At 37.2% G+C, this 22851-nt stretch overlaps 1 protein-coding gene across 1 annotated transcript in view; it reads right to left on the bottom strand.

The window, feature by feature from the left end:
• Window positions 1–459: 459 nt before the first annotated feature.
• Window positions 460–22851, bottom strand: part of ruvbl1 (RuvB-like AAA ATPase 1) — a 38684-nt gene continuing 16292 nt past the window's right edge. Inside the window, exons 7-11 of the mRNA XM_028824533.2 lie at window positions 17086–17149; window positions 13307–13505; window positions 13030–13132; window positions 11791–11882; window positions 460–867 (exon numbers count right to left, since the gene is read on the bottom strand). Coding sequence (XP_028680366.1) covers window positions 708–867; window positions 11791–11882; window positions 13030–13132; window positions 13307–13505; window positions 17086–17149 — 618 coding nt within the window. The 3' untranslated portion in view covers window positions 460–707. The remainder of the gene's footprint in view (window positions 868–11790; window positions 11883–13029; window positions 13133–13306; window positions 13506–17085; window positions 17150–22851) is intronic.

Below are 22851 nucleotides of genomic sequence, written 5' to 3'. Positions count from 1 at the left end.
GGTCTCCATCCAACCTGACAGAGCCCGAAAGGATCTGCAGTGAGGAAAATCCCCAAATCCCTGTGTGTGAATATTGTCATGTCAGACCCAAGAAGACTCCGAGTTGTGATCAGTGCAAGACGGGTCTTTATAAAGTCCTGCTGCTGCTTTGCCATTCTCATGTATTTTGTGTCGTTTGATTTTGGGAGGGTAGGGTAGGGTAGAGTAGAGTGGGGGTGGAAGAGAACTAAAGTGATTTTAGTATTAGTCTAATATTTTTTATTTAGTGGGCAGCTTTACATAGACATTATAAAATTTAAAATTTGAAAAAAGTGAAGGGGTCCAAATGCTTTCTGAAGGCACTGTGCATTTGTGTGTATGCGTGTGTGTTATATACATTATACAAAACACATGTGGACTCAAAATTACAAAACCAAACTAAACCAGCACCGCTAAGTGAAAATCTCCTGAAAAGCCAACTAGTGTAAGCAGACACTTTAATTTATAAAATTACAACAAACAAAAAAAAAAAAGTAACAGTTTGTTCAGATAATACCCAAAGCAGGTAATGTTCCCTTTAAGTGTCCCACCTGATAGCTCATCTACAGATCAGCAATGCATCAGGCCGATGGGATGGCCAGGAAAGGTGATCAGTGGGCAATGAGGGGGTGTTTTTCCCACAGCTTTGGGTGTTCAAAGGACTTTGTCAGATTACTCCAGTGCCAGGTCTATTTCATGTACTTCTCTTGCTGATCAGCCAGGATCTTGGCAGAGGACTTGGCATCATAGAACAGCTCATTGATCTCCTCCACATGTTCCTTCTCAATTCCATCTTTACCATGAATCTTTGCTAACAGGTTGGCTGGTGTAAGCAGCTGAACAGCATATCTTTAAAAAAAAAAAATAAATAAATAAAAAACTGTTATACTACAAGAGACGTTTCCAGATGGATAATAAGCAAACACCACTAGTGACCAGGATCAGTACGATGCTTGGAATCTGCGGCCTTCTCTATCAGTGGAGCACAAAGACTGTACATTACTAAAATCAATTTTAACATTGCACCATAAACAACAAAGTGCCATAATACAGCATGAAAAGGTACTAACAACATTATCATACAAAAAAGAAATTCTGCATATACATTAAAATAAAGTAAAACAGTAAATAAATTGAGGACCTACTTCTCAGTTGTGCCTTGTGAATAAAAAACACAGGTGACTTTGTGCTGAAGAGGCCTTATCCATCAGTTAGCTAAGACATCACAAAATGCAGAATATTTTATGCAATTTCATTTTAAATGCGGGATCAGGTACTTAAAATTGAAGACAGTATTAATCCCCGCATTAAATTGTCAGTACCAAAGAAGCTTCATAAACACAATAAAGCATTAGATATTAAGAAAATGGGCAACATGAAGACAAGGGCATACTTGTACAGTTGCGTGCCAAGTCCTGATGAGATAGTCCCAGAACACTGTAGTCACCACACAAGTTTACAGCAACAAGACTATTTAAAAAGGTGTCTTGGGGTGCCTTTGTGTGTATTACGAAGACTCTGGCCTGCACCTGGGGCATCCAGAACATCCATTCATCATCTTATTTTAACAAGTAATGTCCTATCAAATTCATGGAAGCATGCTATGTTGGAATTCATCTGATATACAAACAGGACAATATGAGCACAAAAGAGAGGCCAGATGTGTACTTCTTGGACTGTCAATTTACCTCGCTCAGTGCAGAGCAAGAGGCAGCAAGATGGCCACCTCCCAAACTATAACTCTGTCTTACTCCATACATGCATCTTTCTTATGTGTAGACCTTTCCAGGCTGTGATTTATGTGGTTATACCTCTGGCTATAGTACATTTAAAAAAAATCCCTGAATGAGAAATGGGTGCAATAAAAGACAAGTGTCCAAAGGATGGGGCACGGCTCACAACTAATAAAGCACATTCTAATTATAAAGGGTTTAGCAAAAATATATTTATGTTAGATCACTAATTTGGACTAAAAATGAAATCTTACTCTGAGGGCGATGGGAGACAGTGGTGATGGCTCGGAGATCACTCAAGTGAACATGCTGTAAAAGTCACCTCCACGTATTTGTTAATAAATGGATCTTCTTTGCAAACTCATCAGCACGTGTTTAAACAGTGGCATGGTAAAAGAAGCACTGTCACAATGTAAACATATACCAGTTTACGTGTTAAAATGTGTATTGCACTTCAAAATAAGTACAGAAGCCTATATTCAAGAGTCTTAGATGTGTGAAAGCAGATAAACCATTTAATAATACGGCAACAGTATAAGATGCAACTGGTAATCTAATGAATTCTGAGCTACAGCCTTCTTCAGGATAACACAAGCATCACACGAGAGCTGGATTAATAAACAGAAATAAGCGAGGATTACTTGAATTGCAATAACCTTGGTATTGGTATACAGAAGATAACCTGAGCAATGACACCAGGGTGTAATAATAAATGAAAGCAAAATGAAAAACTGGTTAAGAAGACCAAGAACAGTTAGGAGTCCTTTCATACTGTATGTATCAAGTTTGCTAGAAATAAAAAGGTTATGTTCTAGGGATCATTTAAATTTTATTTTTATGCCTGTTGGGATAAAACAAAACATGCAAGAACGTTAATGAAGTATGCTATATAATTTAGAGAGTCCCAAAACAAAGGGTGTCCTGCAATTTTGTACATGGAGTGTAAATGTACATCATTTCAAATTTATAAAGGAATGCTAAAGAGAGAGAGAGAGAGAGAGAGAGAGGCACATACAGTACAAGTGCTTACTGTAAATATAGAGGTGTTCCATAATAAAGAAAGAGAAGTACTTAACACAAAATGCATCCTGCAATTTAGATAGACAGGGCCTTCAAAAAGTTTTGTTTTTACACATTTTGCAATACTGCTGACTGGACCTAGTCATTTAAATGAAACTTAATAACTCAAACAACACTAAATAAAGCAGAATGACAAAGTGAAAACAAGAATTTTTGCAGATTTATTAAAGACAAAAAACTGAAACATCACCATGACACAAGTTTTCAGACATTTTACTTGGTACTTCATTAATCACCTTTGGCAGCAATTACAGCCTGGAGTCTCCTTGGGTCTGATGTGACAAGATTCGCAAACCTGGACTGCCATTCTTCTCTGCAGATCCTCTTGTGCTGTCAGTTTGGACAGAGACTGTTGACGGACTGCTATTTTCAGGGTTCTCCTGAGATGTTTGATTGATTCAAGTCTGGGCTCTGGCTGTGCCACTCAAGAACATTCAGAGTTGTCCCTAAGCCACTTGTTTGTTGGCTTTGCTTTGAACTTAGGGTCATTGTCCTGTTAGAAGGTAAACCTTTGGTCCAATCTGGGATCCATAGCCCTCTGAAGCAGATTTTCATTAAGAATAACTCTGTGCTTTGCTTTCTTTAGCTTTCCCTTGACCCTGATTAGTCTCCCAGTTCCTACCTCTGATAAACAACCCCACAGAATGATGCTGCTACCATCATCCTTCATCACTGGAATAGTATTGCACAGGAGATGAACACTGCCTGGTTCCTCCAGATGGGTCGCATAGATCTGAAGCAGTTCAATCTTATTTCTCATAGTCTGAGAGTCCTTCAGCTGTCTTTTAGTAAACTCCGAGCAGGCTTTCATGTGTCTTCTGGCCACTCTATCATAAAGCCCAGATTAGTGGAGTGATGCAGTAATGGTTGTCCTTCTTAAATTTTCTACCATCACCTTACAGGTTCTCTTGAGCTCATCCCGAGTGACAATCGAGGTCTTACTTACTTTTCTTACTAAGGCCCATCTCCCTTGATTGTTCAATTTTGTTGGACAGCCAGCTCTAGTAAGAGAAGTTGCTGTTCCAAAGTGAATCGAGACCAAACAGTTCATCTTGCCTCATCAGACCAGAGAATCTTGTTTCTCACAGTCAAAGAGTCCTATAGATATACAGTGGGTATAGAAAAGAATCACCCCCTACGAAATATTCCCCTTTTTTTTTTTTGCTTTACAGCCTTAAATGAAAACACACAAACCAATATTTTCTCCAACTTTACCTACTCAATGCAATCTATGACATACAAAAGAAAGATATCACAGCTACAGTTCAGAAGAATTTTAAAAAATAAAACAAGAAATACTGAGATTAATAAAGGATCACCCCCCTCTTAAACTCAATCAGGTGTAAGTGCCCACCATTTCCATTGTAGACCATGGTTACTGGCTTCCACCTAATAATACACATAATAACAGCTGTTCCTGGAGCATTCCCTTGCTTGGTAGTACAACTGACACCAAACAACTGACTATGGGTGGCAAGCCATTTTCAAAGGATCTCAGGGATAGAGTTGTGGACAGACATAAGGCAGGAGATGGATACAAAAAAATCTCAAAGGCTTTATCTATCTCAAGGAGCACAGTAAAGTCCATAGTAAAGAAGTGGCAAGTGTTTGGTACAACTAGGGCCCACCCTGGATCTGGCTGTCCCTCCAAACTGGATGGAAGAGCAAGGAGGAAACTGGTAATAGAGGCTACCAAGAGGCCAATGGCCACTTTGAGGGAGTTACAGGCTTTTATGGCAAAGAGTGGTCATTGTGTGCATGTGACAACAATTTCACAAGCACTCCACAATTGTGGCTTGTTCAGGAGGATTGCAAGGAAAAAGCCATTTCTCAAGAAAGGCCACATTAAGGCTCGTTTGAGCTTTGCCAGAATGCACCTTGAAGATTCTGATGCCAAGTGGAAAAAGGTCAGAGGAGACCAAAATCAAATGGTACACCTGGTGGAAATGCAATGCAGCTCACCTGCAACTTTACCTACAGTAAAGCATGGAGGTGGCAGGATCCTGTTGTGGGGGTGTTTCTCTGCCGCAGGGCCTGGGGCTCTCGTTATGGTAGAAGGAAAAACGGATGGGGCAAAATACTATCAAATTCTTGAGGAAAACCTGCTGCCCTCTTCCAGAAAGTTCACCTTTCAACACGACAACGGCCCAAAGCACACAGCAAAACTGACACACAGTGGCTGAAGAAGAAAAAAGTGAATGTCCTCATGTGGCCCAGTCAGAGCCCAGACCTAAATGCCATTGAAAATATGTGGAAAGATTTGAAGATAGCAGTCCACCAACATTCACCATCCAATTTGACCGAACCTGAACAGTTCTGTAAAGAAGAGTGGGCCAATATTGCTCAACCTATATGTGCAAAGCCGATGAGTCTGTTGGGATACTTCTCTAAGGCTGTCATTAAAGCAAAAGGTGGTTCAACAAAATATTGACATTGGGGGGTGATTATTAATCTCAGTATGTCTTGTTTTTGATTTTTTATAATTTTTCTGAACTGTAGCTGTGATATCTTTCGCTTGGATGTTCTAGGTTGTATTGAGTAAGTAAAGCTGGGAAGAAATATTGTGTGTGTGTGTGTGTTTTCATTTAAGGCTATAAAGCAAAAAAAATGGGAATACAGTAATCCCTCCTCCATCGCGGGGGTTGCGTTCCAGAGCCACCCGCGAAATAAGAAAATCCGCGAAGTAGAAATCATATGTTTATATGGTTATTTTTATATTGTCATGCTTGGGTCACAGATTTGCGCAGAAACACAGGAGGTTGTAGAGAGACAGGAACGTTATTCAAACACTGCAAACAAACATTTGTCTCTTTTTCAAAAGTTTAAACTGTGCTCCATGACAAGACAGAGATGACAGTTCCGTCTCACAATTAAAAGAATGCAAACATATTTTCCTCTTCAAAGGAGTGCCCGTCAGGAGCAGAGTCTGTCAGAAAGACAGAGAGTAAAGCAAACAAATCAATAGGGCTGTTTGCTTTTAAGTATGCGAAGCACCACGGCACAAAGCTGTTGAAGGCGGCAGCTCACACCCCCTCCGTCAGGAGCAGAGAAATAGAGAGAGAGAGCCAGAGTAAAACAAAGTCAAAAATCAATACGTGCCCTTTGAGCTTTTAAGTATGCGAAGCACCGTGCAGCATGTCCTTCAGGAAGCAGCTGCACACAGAAGGTAGAAACGTCCCTATCGTCTAGGTGTGCGAACAGCCCCCCTGCTCACACCCCCCTACGTCAGCGCAAGAGAGAGAGAGAGAGAGAGAGAAAGTAAGTTGGGTAGCTTCTCAGCCATCTGCCAATAGCGTCCCTTGTATGAAATCAACTGGGCAAACCAACTGAGGAAGCATGTACCAGAAATTAAAAGACCCATTGTCCGCAGAAACCCGCGAAGCAGCGAAAAATCCGCGATATATATTTAAATATGCTTACATATAAAATCCGCGATGGAGTGAAGCCGCGAAAGGCGAAGCGCGATATAGCGAGGGATCACTGTATTTCAAAAGGGGGGGGGGGATACTTTTCTATACCCACTATATTATTTCAAACACCAAGGTGGCTTTCATGTGTCTTTTACTAAGGTGAGGCTACTATCTGGTTACTCTGCCATTAGCCCAGATTAGTGGAGTGTTATCCTTCTTGACATTTCTCCCATCTCCACACAAGTTCTTTGGCACACAGCCAGTTTGACCATTAGAGATTTGGTTCCTGCTCACTTCCTAAAGCCTTAATTGCCTAGTTTGATCAGACAGCCATCTCTAAGACAAGCCACTGAAGTTCCAAACTTATTCCTTTTAAGAATTATGGAGACCACTGTGCTCTTAGGAGACTTAAAAGCTACATACATGTCTCTGTAGTCTTCCCCAGATATATGCCTTAACCCAATAATGTCTCTTAAGCTCTGCAGGGAATTCCTTCAACCTCATGGCCTGCTTTTTACTCTGCTACACATTCTCAGCTGTGGGACATTCTATAGACAGGTGTGCTTCTTTCTGAATCATGTCCAGTCAAATGAATTGACCACAGGTTGACTCCAAACAAGGTGTAGAAACACCAACAAGGATGAACAGAATGGGATGCACTCCTACCAAATTTCAAGTGTCACGGCAAAGGGTCTGAATATTTGTGTCTAAGTGACATTTCAGTTTTTTATTTTTTAATAAATTTGGAAATATTCCTAACATCATATTTTCACTTTCACCTCATCTGATGAAGGTAAAATGAATTTAAACATTCTTAGCTTAAGGCTGTAACATAAAATTGGAAAAAAAAGTGAAGGAGTCTGAATACTTTGTGAAGGCAATACAAATGCTTTGTGATTTAGTCAGGCGTGGTAGAGCTCTAATGTATGAAGTGGAAAAATTAGAGCACAGACTGAAGTAAAGGTGACAGATGTAGGACAGATGTGAGGAGGCAAGGAACACGACTCAGCAAGTGAACCTACTCAATGCATGCTTACCATGACTGCAGAACATTGATCTTTTAAAATAACTTTTACATATTTGCAAATATAAAATTGTAATACAAAAATATAAAGAATGCTTTGTATCCTTCACAAATTTGTTTCCTATGTGACGCAAAGTAAATTATATCCAAATTGAGCGCAAAGAGTAACAATCTTTAGGAAAAGTAACTAGTGAGAGAAATGACTGCAAAGGTGGGAAAATAAGAAAGCTACTAAAAATCTTGTTTCAGAGGGATCCAGTAGCCGAAAAATTACAATCCCTAGTAAAGACTCCGACTACTAGTCTACAGGTAGCACAGGTGCCTATCTGATATCGTTTAGCTGTTGCTTTAAGCTGAGAATCTTAGTACAGTAATTACTGCAATTGGGGTGGGTGGGGGGTTTTGCAACAAACTAAAAAACGCACAAGGGGCAATATTTTTTTTCCAGGCATGCTATCATGACCTCCAAGATTGTCAACACTTTCCCTAGTGCTAGTGAAAGGAGGAAATTAAATGTCTGCTTTGTGGAACAAAAATAATCTCATGGGGAGACAGGGATGATTTAATGCCCTTGTCTTCATCAGCTACCACTGTCACCCAAGCTAGCAAAGTCAATCTCTTTTGTGGCTGAAGGGTAATAGTGCCAATGAGAGCAAGCTGCAGCGACTTTGGAGAATGGCTTAACCCTTTTAACTCCATAAATGTAACCAACATAAACGTAATAACTATCAGCTTCATAATTCAAGTCACACAATTTATGGAAAACATGCAGCAACTATGGAATTCAAGGAGATGGACAGCCAAACATACATGTGGTTGACCAGAAAATATTGATAATTTACACTGGTGCTCTAACAAATGCCATCAATTTCTAGCATTGTTAACCTGCTCAACTTCCCGTACTTCCTGGACAGATGTTAAACCACTGGCATCTTACTCACTTGAGACTAACACACCAAAGAGTTCGAAATAGTCATTTTGAAAAACATGCCAAAATGGCCACCAATAAACAGAACATTTTTTTAAAAAACTGAAGCAATTATAAAGCCCCTGTGAAAGAATGAATAAAACAAACTTCAATTAACCAGGATAACAACACACACGCACAGAAAAGTGAAAAAGTATAACCTATTAAATGTTTTTTCTTTTGTAGCATATGTGGACATATCAAGATTTGATCTTCCTTTAAACAGTATCTATAGATAAAGATGATATAACAAACATCAAGACATATTTACATTTTGAAGTCCTTTGTATACTTTAAACAAAAGCAAATTTCACAAAAAGTGGACAAAGTATGTGCACCTCTACATTTATTGCTACTTCAAATTAGAATCCGGCGCCAATCACTAGAACAAAATTATAAAGGATTTTGTCCAAATCTGTCTAATTTAAACCTCATACATTTAGTTTGATCTGAGGTATGTGTTATTATCATGCTGAGATTGAAAGAGCTCTCTGATACCTTCGGAAAGTAGGTTTAAAATGGGAAAAAACATTACACTGACCAGAAGATCATCTACAAGTGGAGAAAATTTCAAACAACTGCCAACTTGGCCAGACGTTGCCACCACAGCAACTTTAGTAATGTAGCTCTTGCCACTGTTGATGTCACAGTGCACAAATCTACCAACAGAAAGAGGCTGCACAAATGAGATCTAAATAGGAGGTGTGCCTGGGGGAAACAAAGAATATCAGGGCATATCAAGAGTAAAGTTTGACCATAAACACCAAGGAAAAGATCAGGACTTCTGGAGCAATGTGCTCTGGACAGAGAAGGCAAAGATACAGTTACTTGGTCACACTACCATAAAACATGTTTGGCAAAATCGAAAGACAGCATTTGACCAGAAGAACCCAAAATCAACTGTAGAGCACGGTGGTTTAAATGTTCCAATTTGACGCTGCTTTGGTGTATCAGGGTCCAGGTAGCTCATCACCATAGAATCCAATAGGAGTTCCTTCTTCATTGGACCAAAGGATTTTTGAGGATACTGTGAGACCATCTGCTAGAAGATTGAAGCTCAACTGAAAGTGAACCTGACATGACAATGAGCTGCACCAGACTAGTAAATCCTCCGTGGAATAGCTGAAAAGAAAGAAACTGAAGGTTCTGGAATTTTAAAGCCCAGATCAGAGATGTGAGGGAGGGGTGATTTGAAACATTGCACAGGTAAAATAATATGCATGGAGGAGTGCAAAAAACTGTCACAGAGAATATCTGAAACTGCTGGATAGTTCTAGAAAATGTCGACTTGCGGGGACAAAACCAGCTATTAGAGCTGAGAGTGGACATTTCAGAGACGGAAATAGCAAATTTGTTCATTTTTCGTTGTGATAATTTAATCAGACAACGTTTCACTCCACCCCCACCCCAATTCAATCACCTTTATTTAGAGATACTGTTTAAATGATGAACAAATCTTGAAATGTTCATATATGTTAAAAAAATAAAAAATAATAAAAAAAACACGCATGGGACATACTTCATTTTTCACATGAATGTATGTATTTCTGGCTCCTTACACAAAACAGTGAATCAAGTCCTGCCTAATAAAACAATACGCTGCTGGAATACTGCAAGAGTTTCATTTTGACTACTGAATGGAAATGTATCAACTGTATCAAAATACTTCTTTTTGCTCAGATAACTTACTGTCTGTCACCTTGAAAAATAGCAGCACTGTAGAAATTTAACATTCTGAATGAGGGATGGCACAATGTGAAAAACAGGAAAGCCGTACCACCATCCCAAAAAATAGAATTATAAAGGAAAAAAAAAGACAATTCATATCACATCTCCGCCTGCCTGGACTAATACATCAGCCAGTAGAGTTTGAAAAATCTGCTGTAGAAGTTTTGTGAAAAAAAGCATCTTCTTAAAGTCTAAACCACAAATGAATCAGCTTGTGTACTATTCAAAACCAAAGTAAGGAATCGATAAAACAACCTCCTAAATCTTACTGCTGACTCCTTGTAGGTTTCCTGAAGTGCAGGCTCAGCTCCATTCTGACTCACCTCGGCTAATATAACACATTATTTTGTGCTTTGATAAAAGTAAACATGCAAAGAAAATAAAAAAAAAAACAACACACATTTTGCATACTAAAGCCACACAAACAGCAATAAGTACAGTCAGACCTCAGACAAGACTTTATACAACATATGTGGAACAATGGATCAATAGATATATGTATATGATAATAGTTTTTACTGCTTACTGTTTCAAGTACAGATTACAAAAAAATGGAAGTCAGTCAAAGATCACTAGAATCCATTTGTTTTCCTTGTACAGATAGCACAATCTATTTCAATGGCAAGTTTCCAACCTTTAAGAATATCTTAATTTATCTACCCATAAACCTTTTTGCAAAGCCAACATAATCATTTTAACCACATGTACGTAAGGCCAGTATAACAGTTTAGGCTTACTATGGTGCAGTTACTGGCTGAAAGACTCTCCCAAGAGCCATAAAGGCCTGTGAGGTATAACCTGTAAGGGTCACCTTTTGCCTAAGCACTCAAACTTCTTGGGATTGGAAGTCAAAATTAAGATTTCCATCAGTTTCCCAACCCCACTAACAGCAGATGATTACAGGTCATTTATTTATGAATGAATGTTATGTTTTATTCACAAGGTCTAAAAATCTTTACTACCATTTGTGCCATCAGTGTTTTTAGTTGAAAAGATGAAATTGATGTTGATTGGCTAATTTACACATAAAAAAGCAATTACAAATTATCTAAATTTTTTCATGCAAAATGTAATACACCAAGAGGACATAACTTTGCACCAAATATATAAATACTTGTTGAAAACAGGTAATTGCAAAACTTGTTAAATTATTCTGTCTCTATCTGCATTTTCAGCTACTTTCCTCAGTATTCACATATATGTGAATGTTTCTGCGCTCCCTCTCGAGTGTGCTCCCATAAAGCCCGCTTCTCAGACCCTGTCATTACTTTCGAAGCAATCTTCTCACATCCTGTTTAATACTTCCCATATCTGAAGGTGACTCTGCATTCCTCCCATGCTGCTTCTTCTCCTCCTGTGTCTCACGCTCACACTTCCTATTTCGTCACATCAGCAAAGCAAAACTGACCAATCAGATTGCTGAGACAGACTGGACATGCAGACTTTAGTGTTTCATTATGTAGTAGATACAATATATAATGAAGTGAGACAAGTGGTCAGCAATACGGCATAACTTTTTGAATTCAGCTAGTAAAGCTATTTCTGGATTGTCTCACTGTAGCACTTAGAAAGGAATTCAAGATAAAACGAAGTTGTTAGCAATTTTTGTCACAGAACATGAATGAAGCACTAGTTCTCTGCTGAGACTAAGCCTTCTTTTACTTACTGTTTATTTATATAAATATTTACTAGGTATGTGGCAAAGAATCAGTATTTTATGAGTTTTAACTGGCACTTTATTGGAATAATATACATTTTTGGAAAGATGCTAATCTCGAACAAACACAAGTGCAAGTTTTCATGCAGAAAATGTCTGAGTGTGTAACATACCTAAGTGTTGTCTTGCTCCCAATCTCCCCCAGGTGATTCAGGGCATCTTCACTCACGCTAATACCTTCTGTTTGAGCACGGATTTTAATAATCTGAAAGCAAAAGCAGATGAACAGGCCAAATTAACATTCAGAAATACACAAATGCATATCCATACATCTTAAAGTAAACTCCCATGCATTTAAAGATATGTTAAAATAGCTCTACACAATTCATGATACCTGAAATGCATTTTAATGCATCGTAAAATAATAGTAACTCCTACTGAAAATACAGGAACTTTCACACAATGTCATTTTGAGATATGCTGAATTGCATTCAAAAAGCAAATAATGTTAATTCAGGATATCTCAAAATGTATTTGAGGTATTTCAAAATGCACAGAAAGTGATTTCAAATGATCTTGAAATGCATTTGAGATATCTTAAAATTAATTTCAGATATCAGAAAGTGCATTTAAGACACTATAAAATTGACAGATATCTTAAAAGGCATTTTAAGATATAATTATGTTATGTATATTAATCTGGCTTTCCATTGAAAGGAGGAGCAAAAACAAATCAATAAGTAAAGCAGTTTAACTAAAAGGCAAATATCATTTCTACAACTTGCAGGTGGGAACAACAAATTCCAAAATCTGAGCTACACTTCATAAATGAAAGTTAATACCAGGGCATATTTTTTCCCCTTTTAAAAAAGGAAAACAGTTTGTACATAACTTCTCCCCTACACTTGTTTCAGTTGCCACCAAGCCCTTCCTTCTCAAAGTCAAAATAGCTAGAGATGCTACAGTAAAACCAAGCCACCCAGCAGTGAATGAAATGCAGTAGCAATGGAGAACATGTTGTGAAGCCGAGATAACTACAGAACCAAGAATGCTTCCACATTGTGTAATTTTTCACTCTGGCAGCTTTATAAAGCTGACAGGCTGAAGACACAGTAAACACAATCAATAAATGCCTTTTGATAACCCACAGCTATCAGCCTGTCTATGCTTCAGCCATTTTCATCTATAAATCACAATCACTATCCCTACTCCCTCTCTTAGCACTCTCCAACTTAGCTATGAGGAAGAAACCCTGTTGCTGACAGAGCTCTTCCATGTAATAAAAGTGTGGGTCATTCCAATAGAAATAGGGATCCTATTTGGGACCTTTAGCAAACCCAAAAAGGTCCCCACTCAGTACCAATGTGAAAAGAGAGGCACATATATAAGTGATGATCAATAAATCAGCAGACCTGCTTCATTTCCTGTATGGTGTAAAGCATCGTACGAATAATCATGACTCGATCCAGTAGGTCCAAGGGAATACCATGAGGAGATGTAATGTCTTCAGTGCCCCTAAAACATATACATTAATGCATAATATGTTACACATTTAAAATTTAAAAGCTTGAATATGACTAAATAAAGTGTAGAAGTTGGGAAACTGAATATAATTAAGTACATGTCACTTTGCACTGTTAACGTCAATTTAAAACTTATCTTATACATATGATTTTACTGTTGGGTTACCTGACCAGACAATTCCCACGGTTGGTAGCGAAGATTACAATGGGAGCAATAGAGGACTCCAGGGCACGATGCAGGTAGGTAAAACACTCAATATCCAGCATGTGTACCTCATCTATAAACAGCACTCCAGGCACCAGCTCTGCTACTCCCTGGTCAATATACTTATTCACCACCTTGTTGATCTCAACACGTAGTTTATCTATAATAAAAAAAAAAAAAAAAAAATCACACTCGCTTTCCACCTAAAAGTAAAGGTCACCCATTCAGATTAATTTTCATGTGTAGTAGTGATGTAAACTTTGACGTCATATTACTGCAAGTGGAGCGGAGATAGGCATGGTTTTAACCCTTTATCCCTACTTATTTAACCATCAAAGGTGTTCCACGTGCTTCATCTCATGAGGTATCCTTGGCCTCAGGCAAATAGTGGTGCAATCACTATCTGGTTCTGTATGGTTTAATAATAAAAAAAAAAATTTTGGAAAACCAACCATCACAGGACTACTTCTGCACATGGAAACAGGCAAGAATTCTAGCAAGCCTGCAATATACTGTGCAATTTAGTATGAGGTTGTCCTTTAAAACCAAAGTGCATAACATCAGGACCATTTCTTGAATCTAACAATGCAAATGATAGATTATATCAATGCAAAATTAGCCATCTTATGGATAGTCTGTACATAAAAATGTAAATGAAAACCACTTAAATCTATTCAATTGTGTATCTTATTTTTTCCAACAAAGTATGCTGGTGAACTTCCACTGAAATAACAGCTTGATTTATTATTCATTAAGGAGTTATTCAGACATAGTCCTTCTCTCATCTCATGTAATTCAATACAGTTCAGAATGAAGCCAGTCTGAAGCAGTATAGCCACATTAGGATTTGAAGTGCAATGTAATGCAAAATGAATAGTATGTTACAAAAACCGTACCAGACAAATCCAATACCTTTGTGCTGAATAACAAGTCAATGTTAAAAAAAAGTCTACACAGATATGAGGCAGCCTTCACAAAAAAAAAACACAAAACCTCAGAATTGTGCCAGTTAAATCAAAGTAACTGGATTTTCTGCTCACAGGAACCGAGGAAATGGCAGATTTGTGCTGTGCTTCAAACTGAAAGTCACTATACAACAACAATAACTGATGGATGGCAGCATTCAGCCAAGCATTTCCTCACAACAACAACAAAAAAAATCCTTACTCCAGTTGATTTATACACACTCAGTGGAAAGAAATGTAAAAAATAAATCCAAACACAAAGCTGGAAAAACTGATAAGAAAAATAATCTGTCAAAACTGCAGATAGGTCTTGTGCAGAATGACAAACTATGCTTTCTCTTTCTATATGGTTGAATGCTTCAACTTGTCTGAAACAAATTAATAGAATCAATACCAACTTTCCATTCAGTTTCTCATGTTTTACCTTCAGTGGGGGGGAGGAGGGTGGGCTGGCGGCCTGCTATGATATGAACTTCAGATTACATCCAACTATAAATAATGCCTTTTCATCACAAAGTGGAATTATTTGTGTTAATTTGTACTTACTGTGTGTCCTTATTTACAATGTGTTTAACTCTTAGCTGGCGGAAGAGAAAACTAGAATGAGGAATACAAAAATGCCCTTTTTAAAAGTGGCACAACTGCAATCCCCAGAAAATGCAGATTTAAGTTTATGCTTTCTTTTTTATTGGCTATTATTAATAATGTTCTTAATACAGCCATGTATTCATTTCAACCCTATTTTGTCCTCTTCTCTTTAAATATGGCCAGAGATTAAGTGTAAAGGAGTAATCACATAGCCACATCAAGTGGTTCTCTGTGAGACTATGGTCACATTTTCAAGCAATACATGTCTTAGGAATTTATAGTCAAGTTATCTAAGTACAGATTCTAATGAAAGAAGGAAAAAAAAGAATTGGTAGAATAAAAAGCAGGAGGAAATGAGTAGGAGAATACACGTGTGGAACTGAGTAAAAACTAAAAAAGTCACCTTCAAGAATACAGCAATAGAGTTTAATGTAAATGCATTATAGGCTGTGCTAAGTCTGCCTTCTCCCCACCTCAACTATGTTTCATGTACATATTCAAACTTTCTTAATCCAATGGTGGGGCAGCAGCTTATCTAGCATCATTAGGCACAAAATAGAAAACAGCTAGGACTGGGGAAGCAGTTTATTGCACAGGCCCATCCTGGAGTTGATAATTAACCTAATCTTTACATCTTTGGGGATGTGGAATGGAACCCTGCACAGGCACAGAACATGTGAATAATAACCAGGCACAGACTTGTACTTATGATCTACTCAATCACAATTGTGCTGACCAACTCACTACTCATCCACCCATCAAACACATTGTTATTTTATTTCAATACGATGTTTTCTGCTTACATTGTACTAAAGGAATGAATCAATTTAAATTTTGCTGGCTTGTGCCCAGAGCTACAGAAATAAACACTATGACCCTCACAAATGACAGAGTGGTAAAAGAAAATGTTTGCAGGTTTAAAATGAGATACAACAGATAATAGTGGTTAGTTTTTCCCTGCATAATCATCTCAGTTTATTAGACACAGATTTGTGCTTTTTACTCTTATGTGGACATGCTGCAAAAAACTAAAACTCTGCCACTTTGAGTCACCCAACATCCTCTATAGTCTGCTCCAAAGTCCCAGTTAATAAATAACACCACCAATATCAGTACTCGCTTTAGAGACATGAACACCATATAAAGCCCCAATAAATGAAGGTGACTGAAATGAATCCGTGAACAGACTTGTTGGGTTTTCTAGCTGGAGAGTTGACGATTACTTTCACTGCTAAGAAACAGATGAGAATTTCAAAAATGCTTCTGGCAAAACTTAAAATATTTCACTACTATGCATTTCTAACCAAATTATTTTTCTAAAATGCAAGGCCATCAAGCCAAAAAAAAAAAAAAAAAAAAGAAAAAAAAGAAAAACTTCGGAGACACTTCAATTTTGTATTACTTTTATTTTAGACACATTTTTAAAGAAGTAACTTTTAGAAAAAAAAGTGTCATTATATTCTTTAATTATTAAGATGTTCCAACATATTTTTTTGATTAAAAAAAACAATAATCTTCCAATAGTGTTTTAGTATGTCAGAATAAAAACTGAAACTTGTTCACCCCATTACACTCTGACACACATCTTGCTAGAGATTGTCAAATCCTATAAAGGGATGGTGAAAATGTATAAACCCATCGAAACTGAAGCTGGAATTTGATCTTGTTAAAAGTTTCTCCTATACTGTAATAGGAGAAAGTAGCAATGGAATGATATTTATTACACGATTTACAAAAGAAACACTATTAATCTGAAACTTGGGAGTTACACTATACTGTATGTAGGAGTAGTTGTTTGAAAGGTGCTAAAGAAAGATGCTACATATTAATTTTTAAATAAATTGCTAATCGAACTGTTTGTATACTTGATTTTTAATCATATATACATGAACTACTGACATTCAAAATACAAAACAGGATTCATTATTACAGAAATATACTTTCAACTGTAGTAATTTGAGGACCATGACTAGTACCAACCAAGAAGTTGTCTTCAGGATCCACATTACCTCACCATTCAGAAATGCAGTAAGTTGATATGTAGTAATAATAATAATAAATAATTTTTTACTCTTATATAACACTACTCAAAAAGCTCTCCATGCAGGGAGGATCTGGGAATCAAACCCACAATCCCCTTACTAAAAAGCAGCAGTGCTACCACTGTACCACTTGATTTTCTCTTACCTGTAATTTCAGTCTTTTTGGGTTTCATCAGCTGTCCCATCATAGACAGGATATCTTGTCCCCCCTGAAATAACACACAACTTAGTTGCAGCAACCACAAAGAAATATTTTATTTTATTAATACAAGAATCTCACTTGAATTTAAACTCATATTTTTATGATTAGGTACAACTGGGATCCCTTCCCCTGTGTAGGCACAAACATAAGAACTTTTTTTTAGCTATGTGCATCTTAATTTTAGAATTTAGAAATTAGGGTCATCGATTTCCTAAAGAGTTATTTCAGCTTTTGCAAAAGCTTATATCTTGAGGATAGGCAAGGTGTTACAGTTTGGTAGTTCAGAAAATTGGCTGGAATCAATGAAGGATCATTTGAATAGTTCTTCAAAATCAAAAATGATCTGATGAGTAACTGCAAAGCAAGAGGTCTACGGGTCTGTGAAACTGCTCTTTTCTTAGCTGGCCACCTTAGCTAAGTAAGGCAAGCTATTTAATCACAATACATACTGTAACCATTACATGCTACTACAATTCCAATTCCTGCACCTGTTACTCACACACTATTAATTCCATCCTTTTTTATGATTACTACTTGAATACTGGACTCTAAACTGGCTAAAAATAAATCAGTAAATGACTGGAATCTTCTCATTTAAAATACAGAAAGAGCATGTAGTAATGGAAAAACTTAAGAAAACAACCTTACAAGGAGAAGCCAATAATATTGATCACTACATATTTATGTTAATAAAAAAAAAAACTATATATAAAAATAACTACATCAATTATCCTAATCACAAAATGCCACTATATCAATTTTTGTTGCGAAGAAATTGAGGCTCCTTCCGAGTATTTTTTTATTTTACATATAACCTTTGTACAGTATGCATCAATTTGCATGTGACCCCTTAATCCTTCAAACCACTGTATAAAGATCGCTTTCCCTATCTTTAACTCTCTGCTGGTTGCACTTCAGGTACACCAAAATATCCAAATAAGTCTTAAATCCAAACAAAGGTACATTTACTACTTATACTGTAAGTTTCTTTTCTGATAAATAAAGCAATAATAACCACATAAGTTATGCAACTGACAAATTTTCAGGGGAGGTATGGATTTTAAACAATTTAGCACTTACGTAAAATTTAAACCTAAAAAACATCACTTCCAGATTAGGCCTATTTGAACTTTTTATTGGTTAGCTTTTATGGTTATTCGTTCAGGGCCAACTGGGTGACATCCTTTACCAGTTAGGTTCAAAGAGATTTTTTAAATAACAACGTAGGGCGCTGGAAAATCCACAGAATCACCTGCTTTATGAGAGTCCCAATACGTTGAGAGTAAAGATATTCCTTAAGCAGTACTCACAGGTCACCTTTTGTATACTAAATAAATAATGTTATTATACGATTACAATCAATACAATTTATATAAAGGATTAGCAATTTTGGTTGTAGAAGATGATGTAAGATAGAGTTTGTTCCATCTGCAGAATAAATTTCATTTGTCAATTATATAAATTTATTTTGAACATTTTAAAATCACATTGTCATTTAAATATAATTAAAAAATCTCTTTGAACCTAACTGGTAAAGGATGTCGCCGACTTGTCTTTTTGCCAAGTTGCCACCAAACCATGGTCATTATTTAATATTAATGATAATCAAAAAATGCTTAACAATGTACTCTTTTTAATACATTCAGTTGCAGTATTTCATTAGCAAATCACCTAAAGACTCTCTGTATCTTAGTTTATATATAAGAGCCTACTTAGAGAAGTAACCCAATCTTAAAGTGTATCTTTGACGTTACTGATGCATGCAAAATATTCTCACTTCTTCACATGGAATAAACCCCTTTTTGTCAGGGTGAATCTAATGGTTTCTGACAATAGGATAATCTTATTAAATAGAAAAAATATATATCAGAACACTTTCTTGCGATTAGTTGACTATGTGTGAGCAGAAATTCCAGTTTTTGTAAACTCTTGTGTTTTCATATGCATTCTCATCAAGCAGCGGTATAGGAATCATACACATGTCATGCTTTAGGGACCATTTACACCAAAGCGTTTTAGCACTAGAGCAGACTCTCCTGAACTGACTGAAAGGATATTTGTCCTTATTTTCAAAGACACTATTCACTTCACATCAATGTGTTTTAGCAGCGAGTAGTTTAGAAAACCCCTGCATGCAGCAGTTTCAGCATTTTTGGCCTATGCTTGTTCCTTTGAAACCAATGATAATGCTCATAAAAGGTTTGTAAAATAAAACAAAGGAGTGTTTTTACAGAAAGTCAATGCCTTTCCAAGGATGAAGCAGCTCATTGAAACAAGGGGGGGGGGGGGGAGAAGAAGAAGGAGAAAAAACCAGTGTTGTTGTGCACAAGTGTGCATCGTTCTTCGAATGACAGTGTTATTGTAGTTATTGAGGGACAGATTAAAGTCCATAGCTTGCAATGAAAGGATAAGAATTTAACAAAAGATACAGGTATACATTTAGTTGTATTCAGGTTAAAGTTTAATAAAGATGTTTTAACAAAAAAGGTACAGTGCCTGTGCATTTCTGGAATGATTGGTATTATTGAGTGTGTGACTAGGTATTATTACCTAATTTAACATTAAATCGTACAAATGTGCCAAAAATACTGATCAATTAAGAAAAACACATTTAATCCTTTGCGAACTAAATAACATCCATACCCAATTTGAGCCCCAAGGTAAACACAGGCCATTGTGCCTCCAGATCACACCATTTCAAAATGTCTTTAGCACACAATATGATTAAAACTAACCACACACTTTATTAACCCTTTAACCGCCAACTCCCTAAATATTCCCCACGCCAGGCGAAATCTGAACAATTTTCGTTTTTTTACTTTTTTACATTTATTCAAGCAGTATTGACCACTAAATGTTGTGCAAGTTGCCAGTGTATACACGAAATCTATAAATGTAACCTGAATTCTCAGCTAAGCAAAACATCTTGATACCAAACCGTGCCCTTTTCAATGGTAGATACTGTCGAAACTGTAAGCGGCCCTTCCACGACAATAAACTTTCATCAACTGCAACTGACGGTCCTGGCATGTAGGGCAACTGAAATGCTTCAAATAAATGATCAATCAAAGGACGTAGCTTGAACAAGCGGTCGCGGTTTGGATCTTTCTTATCTGGCTCGTTTCTGTTGTCATTCAAATGAAAGAATTTCAGCAGCAAAGAGAATCGGTTACGTGTCATGACAGCTGCAAAAATAGGTGTTGCATACATAGGATCTGTAGACCAGTACATCTCAATATCTGGTTTTCTGATTATTCCCATCAACATCAAAATCCCAATGAATTTTTTTCATTTCGTTTTCATCAGTGTCAAACCAAGCACGAACACGGGAATGTGGAGGTAAATTGGGATTTTTCTCAATAAACTGTGCTGCATACAGATTTGTCTGATGAACAAAATGTCTGATCAAATCAGGTGACACAAACAGCTCATAAAACTGCTCAGCAGTGTAATTGTTTACATCAACAATAAAGCCACACGTTCCCTCAAACGAATGCAGAAAAGGTAGTTCACCACGGGCAGCAGCCCAGCTGAGATGCTCGGGATACACCCACTCAGCGCCGTCATCCGATGCGTCTTCATTCACAGTATCATGCAGCGCACGTTGCTGCTAATCACTGTCGCTAAAATCTTCTTCAGAACTGCTACAATCATGATCAGAAATGTCCAAAATCGCCTGCAAAGCCTCACTTGAAGTCAGTTTACGTTTCGCCATATTCACAGCTGTTACATGCGAATCACGTCACATGACCGGCCAAAACAACCACAGACTTGTCGAAATACAACGTAGTAATAATACCCATGCCAAACCGTCAGTTATACTACTTGCCAGGCATTCATATAACCACAGACAAATGTGCCGGATAATTCCGGCAGTATGGCGTTAGCAATAAAACAACGGTGCCGGATATATCCGGCAGAGGGCGGTTAAGGGGTTAATATACTTGTTGCCATATTGCACAGCACTCTTTTTTCTAAATGGATATGGAATGTAGTCTTGAAAAGGATTGTTGCACCATCCACTACATTTGCTTCTTGCATGTAATCACCCGTCAGCTCAGAGAGAATTAAATGAATATGGATACAATGTATATTTAACTCTTTTGAGTGGATTACCACTGTGCACGATAACCCCTTCCTTACTAGCTGTTACTAGGGTACTGGCTCATACATTTACACAATGTTGCACTGACAGCAGCAGGCCATTCTGTGAAATACACAATTATTCCCCCATACCACTACTTGCTTAATTATCAAGAACCGTGTGTAGTCCGGTTTTTAGGATGCTGCCTGCTTCATAAAGAGTCCAGAATTGTCCTCTTAACTCAATTTGCAATAGAACAGGGTGTGCCCAATATTGTATGTGCGACCACAATGCTAACGACACCTGATCTTCAGTACTGTGATCGCTAGGATTAAAATCACTAAAGTCATAGAAGACATTAGAGAAACACAAGAATCACTTCAGAACACATTAATTCCACACAACCTAAAAAAAGTAAATGATGTCAATCATTTTTTCCCTGCAAAATGCTTCTTTGAAAACACTGGAAAAATGCTCAAAAACAGTTACTGTATACTGCCTGAAAAACAAACCAAAAATGTCTGAAAATACACACTGGAGATTTACAACACCCAAGTGATATTCAGCCCCTACAGATGCACACAGTAAAAATATTGATAATATTTAAAAAAAAGCACACACAGTTGAAATGTGTCTTTAGGTGGCATTATATTGCAGTCACTAGTCTGACGAGACATGCAAGAAAGAAATTCATTCCACTAAGTACATATGGACCCAGAAACATCCGGAGACTGGAAAGTGCTCTCTACTACTGGCCAAGGATTACAGTCCAAATCTCTTCCTTGGCTACTTCATTATGAAAGCTTCTGTCTGCACTGTGTAAAATTGTGGTCAGTGAATGGCTTTTTAGTGCAGCTTGAATAGTTATAGATAAGAGAACAAATCGACTGATCTGTGATAGAGATGAAATAATATTATTTATTAAATAGAACCCGCTTTAAACACGTGAAAGCTTAGTTTAGCTAGATATTTGTTTTAGTCATGAATAATTACAATTGGGCTGCAGCTTTTGTTTTTTTAATTTAAATTTCAATTTGTAAAATAGTTTGTAGAAATTGTGGGTTAAATATATACAATTATTCATTTTAGTATATTGTCACGCTTGGGTCACAGATTTGCACAGAAACACAGGAGATTGTAGAGACAGGAACTTTACTCAAACACTGCAAACAAACATGTCTCTTTTTCAAAAGTTTAAACGTGCTCCTTGACAAGACGTAGATGACAGTTCCGTCTTCACAATTAAAAGAATGCAAACATACCTTCCTCTTTAAAGGAGTGTGCGTCAGGAGCAGGGAAGGTCAGAGAGAGAGAAAGGCAAACAATCAAAAATTGACAGGAGCTGTTCGGACTTTTAAGTCTGCGAAGTACCGCATGGATCGCGCGATAGATCACCCACAAGTAAGCCCATCAAGCAAGGAAGCAATGTGAAGGTAGTCTTTCAGCGTTTTTTTTTTTTAACCTGAAGGGGTGCGATCAGCCCCCCAGCTCACAATATATTAAAATAGTGTTTAATTTTTCCTTGTTTGCTATAAATTATTAAATACAACCAAATTATTCTCACACATTTAAATGTTGAAAATGTAGCATCATTCTTTTCATTCTAATAAAAGCAATTGTATCAG

This window comes from Erpetoichthys calabaricus, chromosome 18, assembly GCF_900747795.2.
Source record: "Erpetoichthys calabaricus chromosome 18, fErpCal1.3, whole genome shotgun sequence".
Taxonomy (NCBI): domain Eukaryota; kingdom Metazoa; phylum Chordata; class Cladistia; order Polypteriformes; family Polypteridae; genus Erpetoichthys; species Erpetoichthys calabaricus.
Note: the sequence above shows the minus strand (reverse complement) of the source record. Positions and strands in the feature narration are given on the sequence as shown.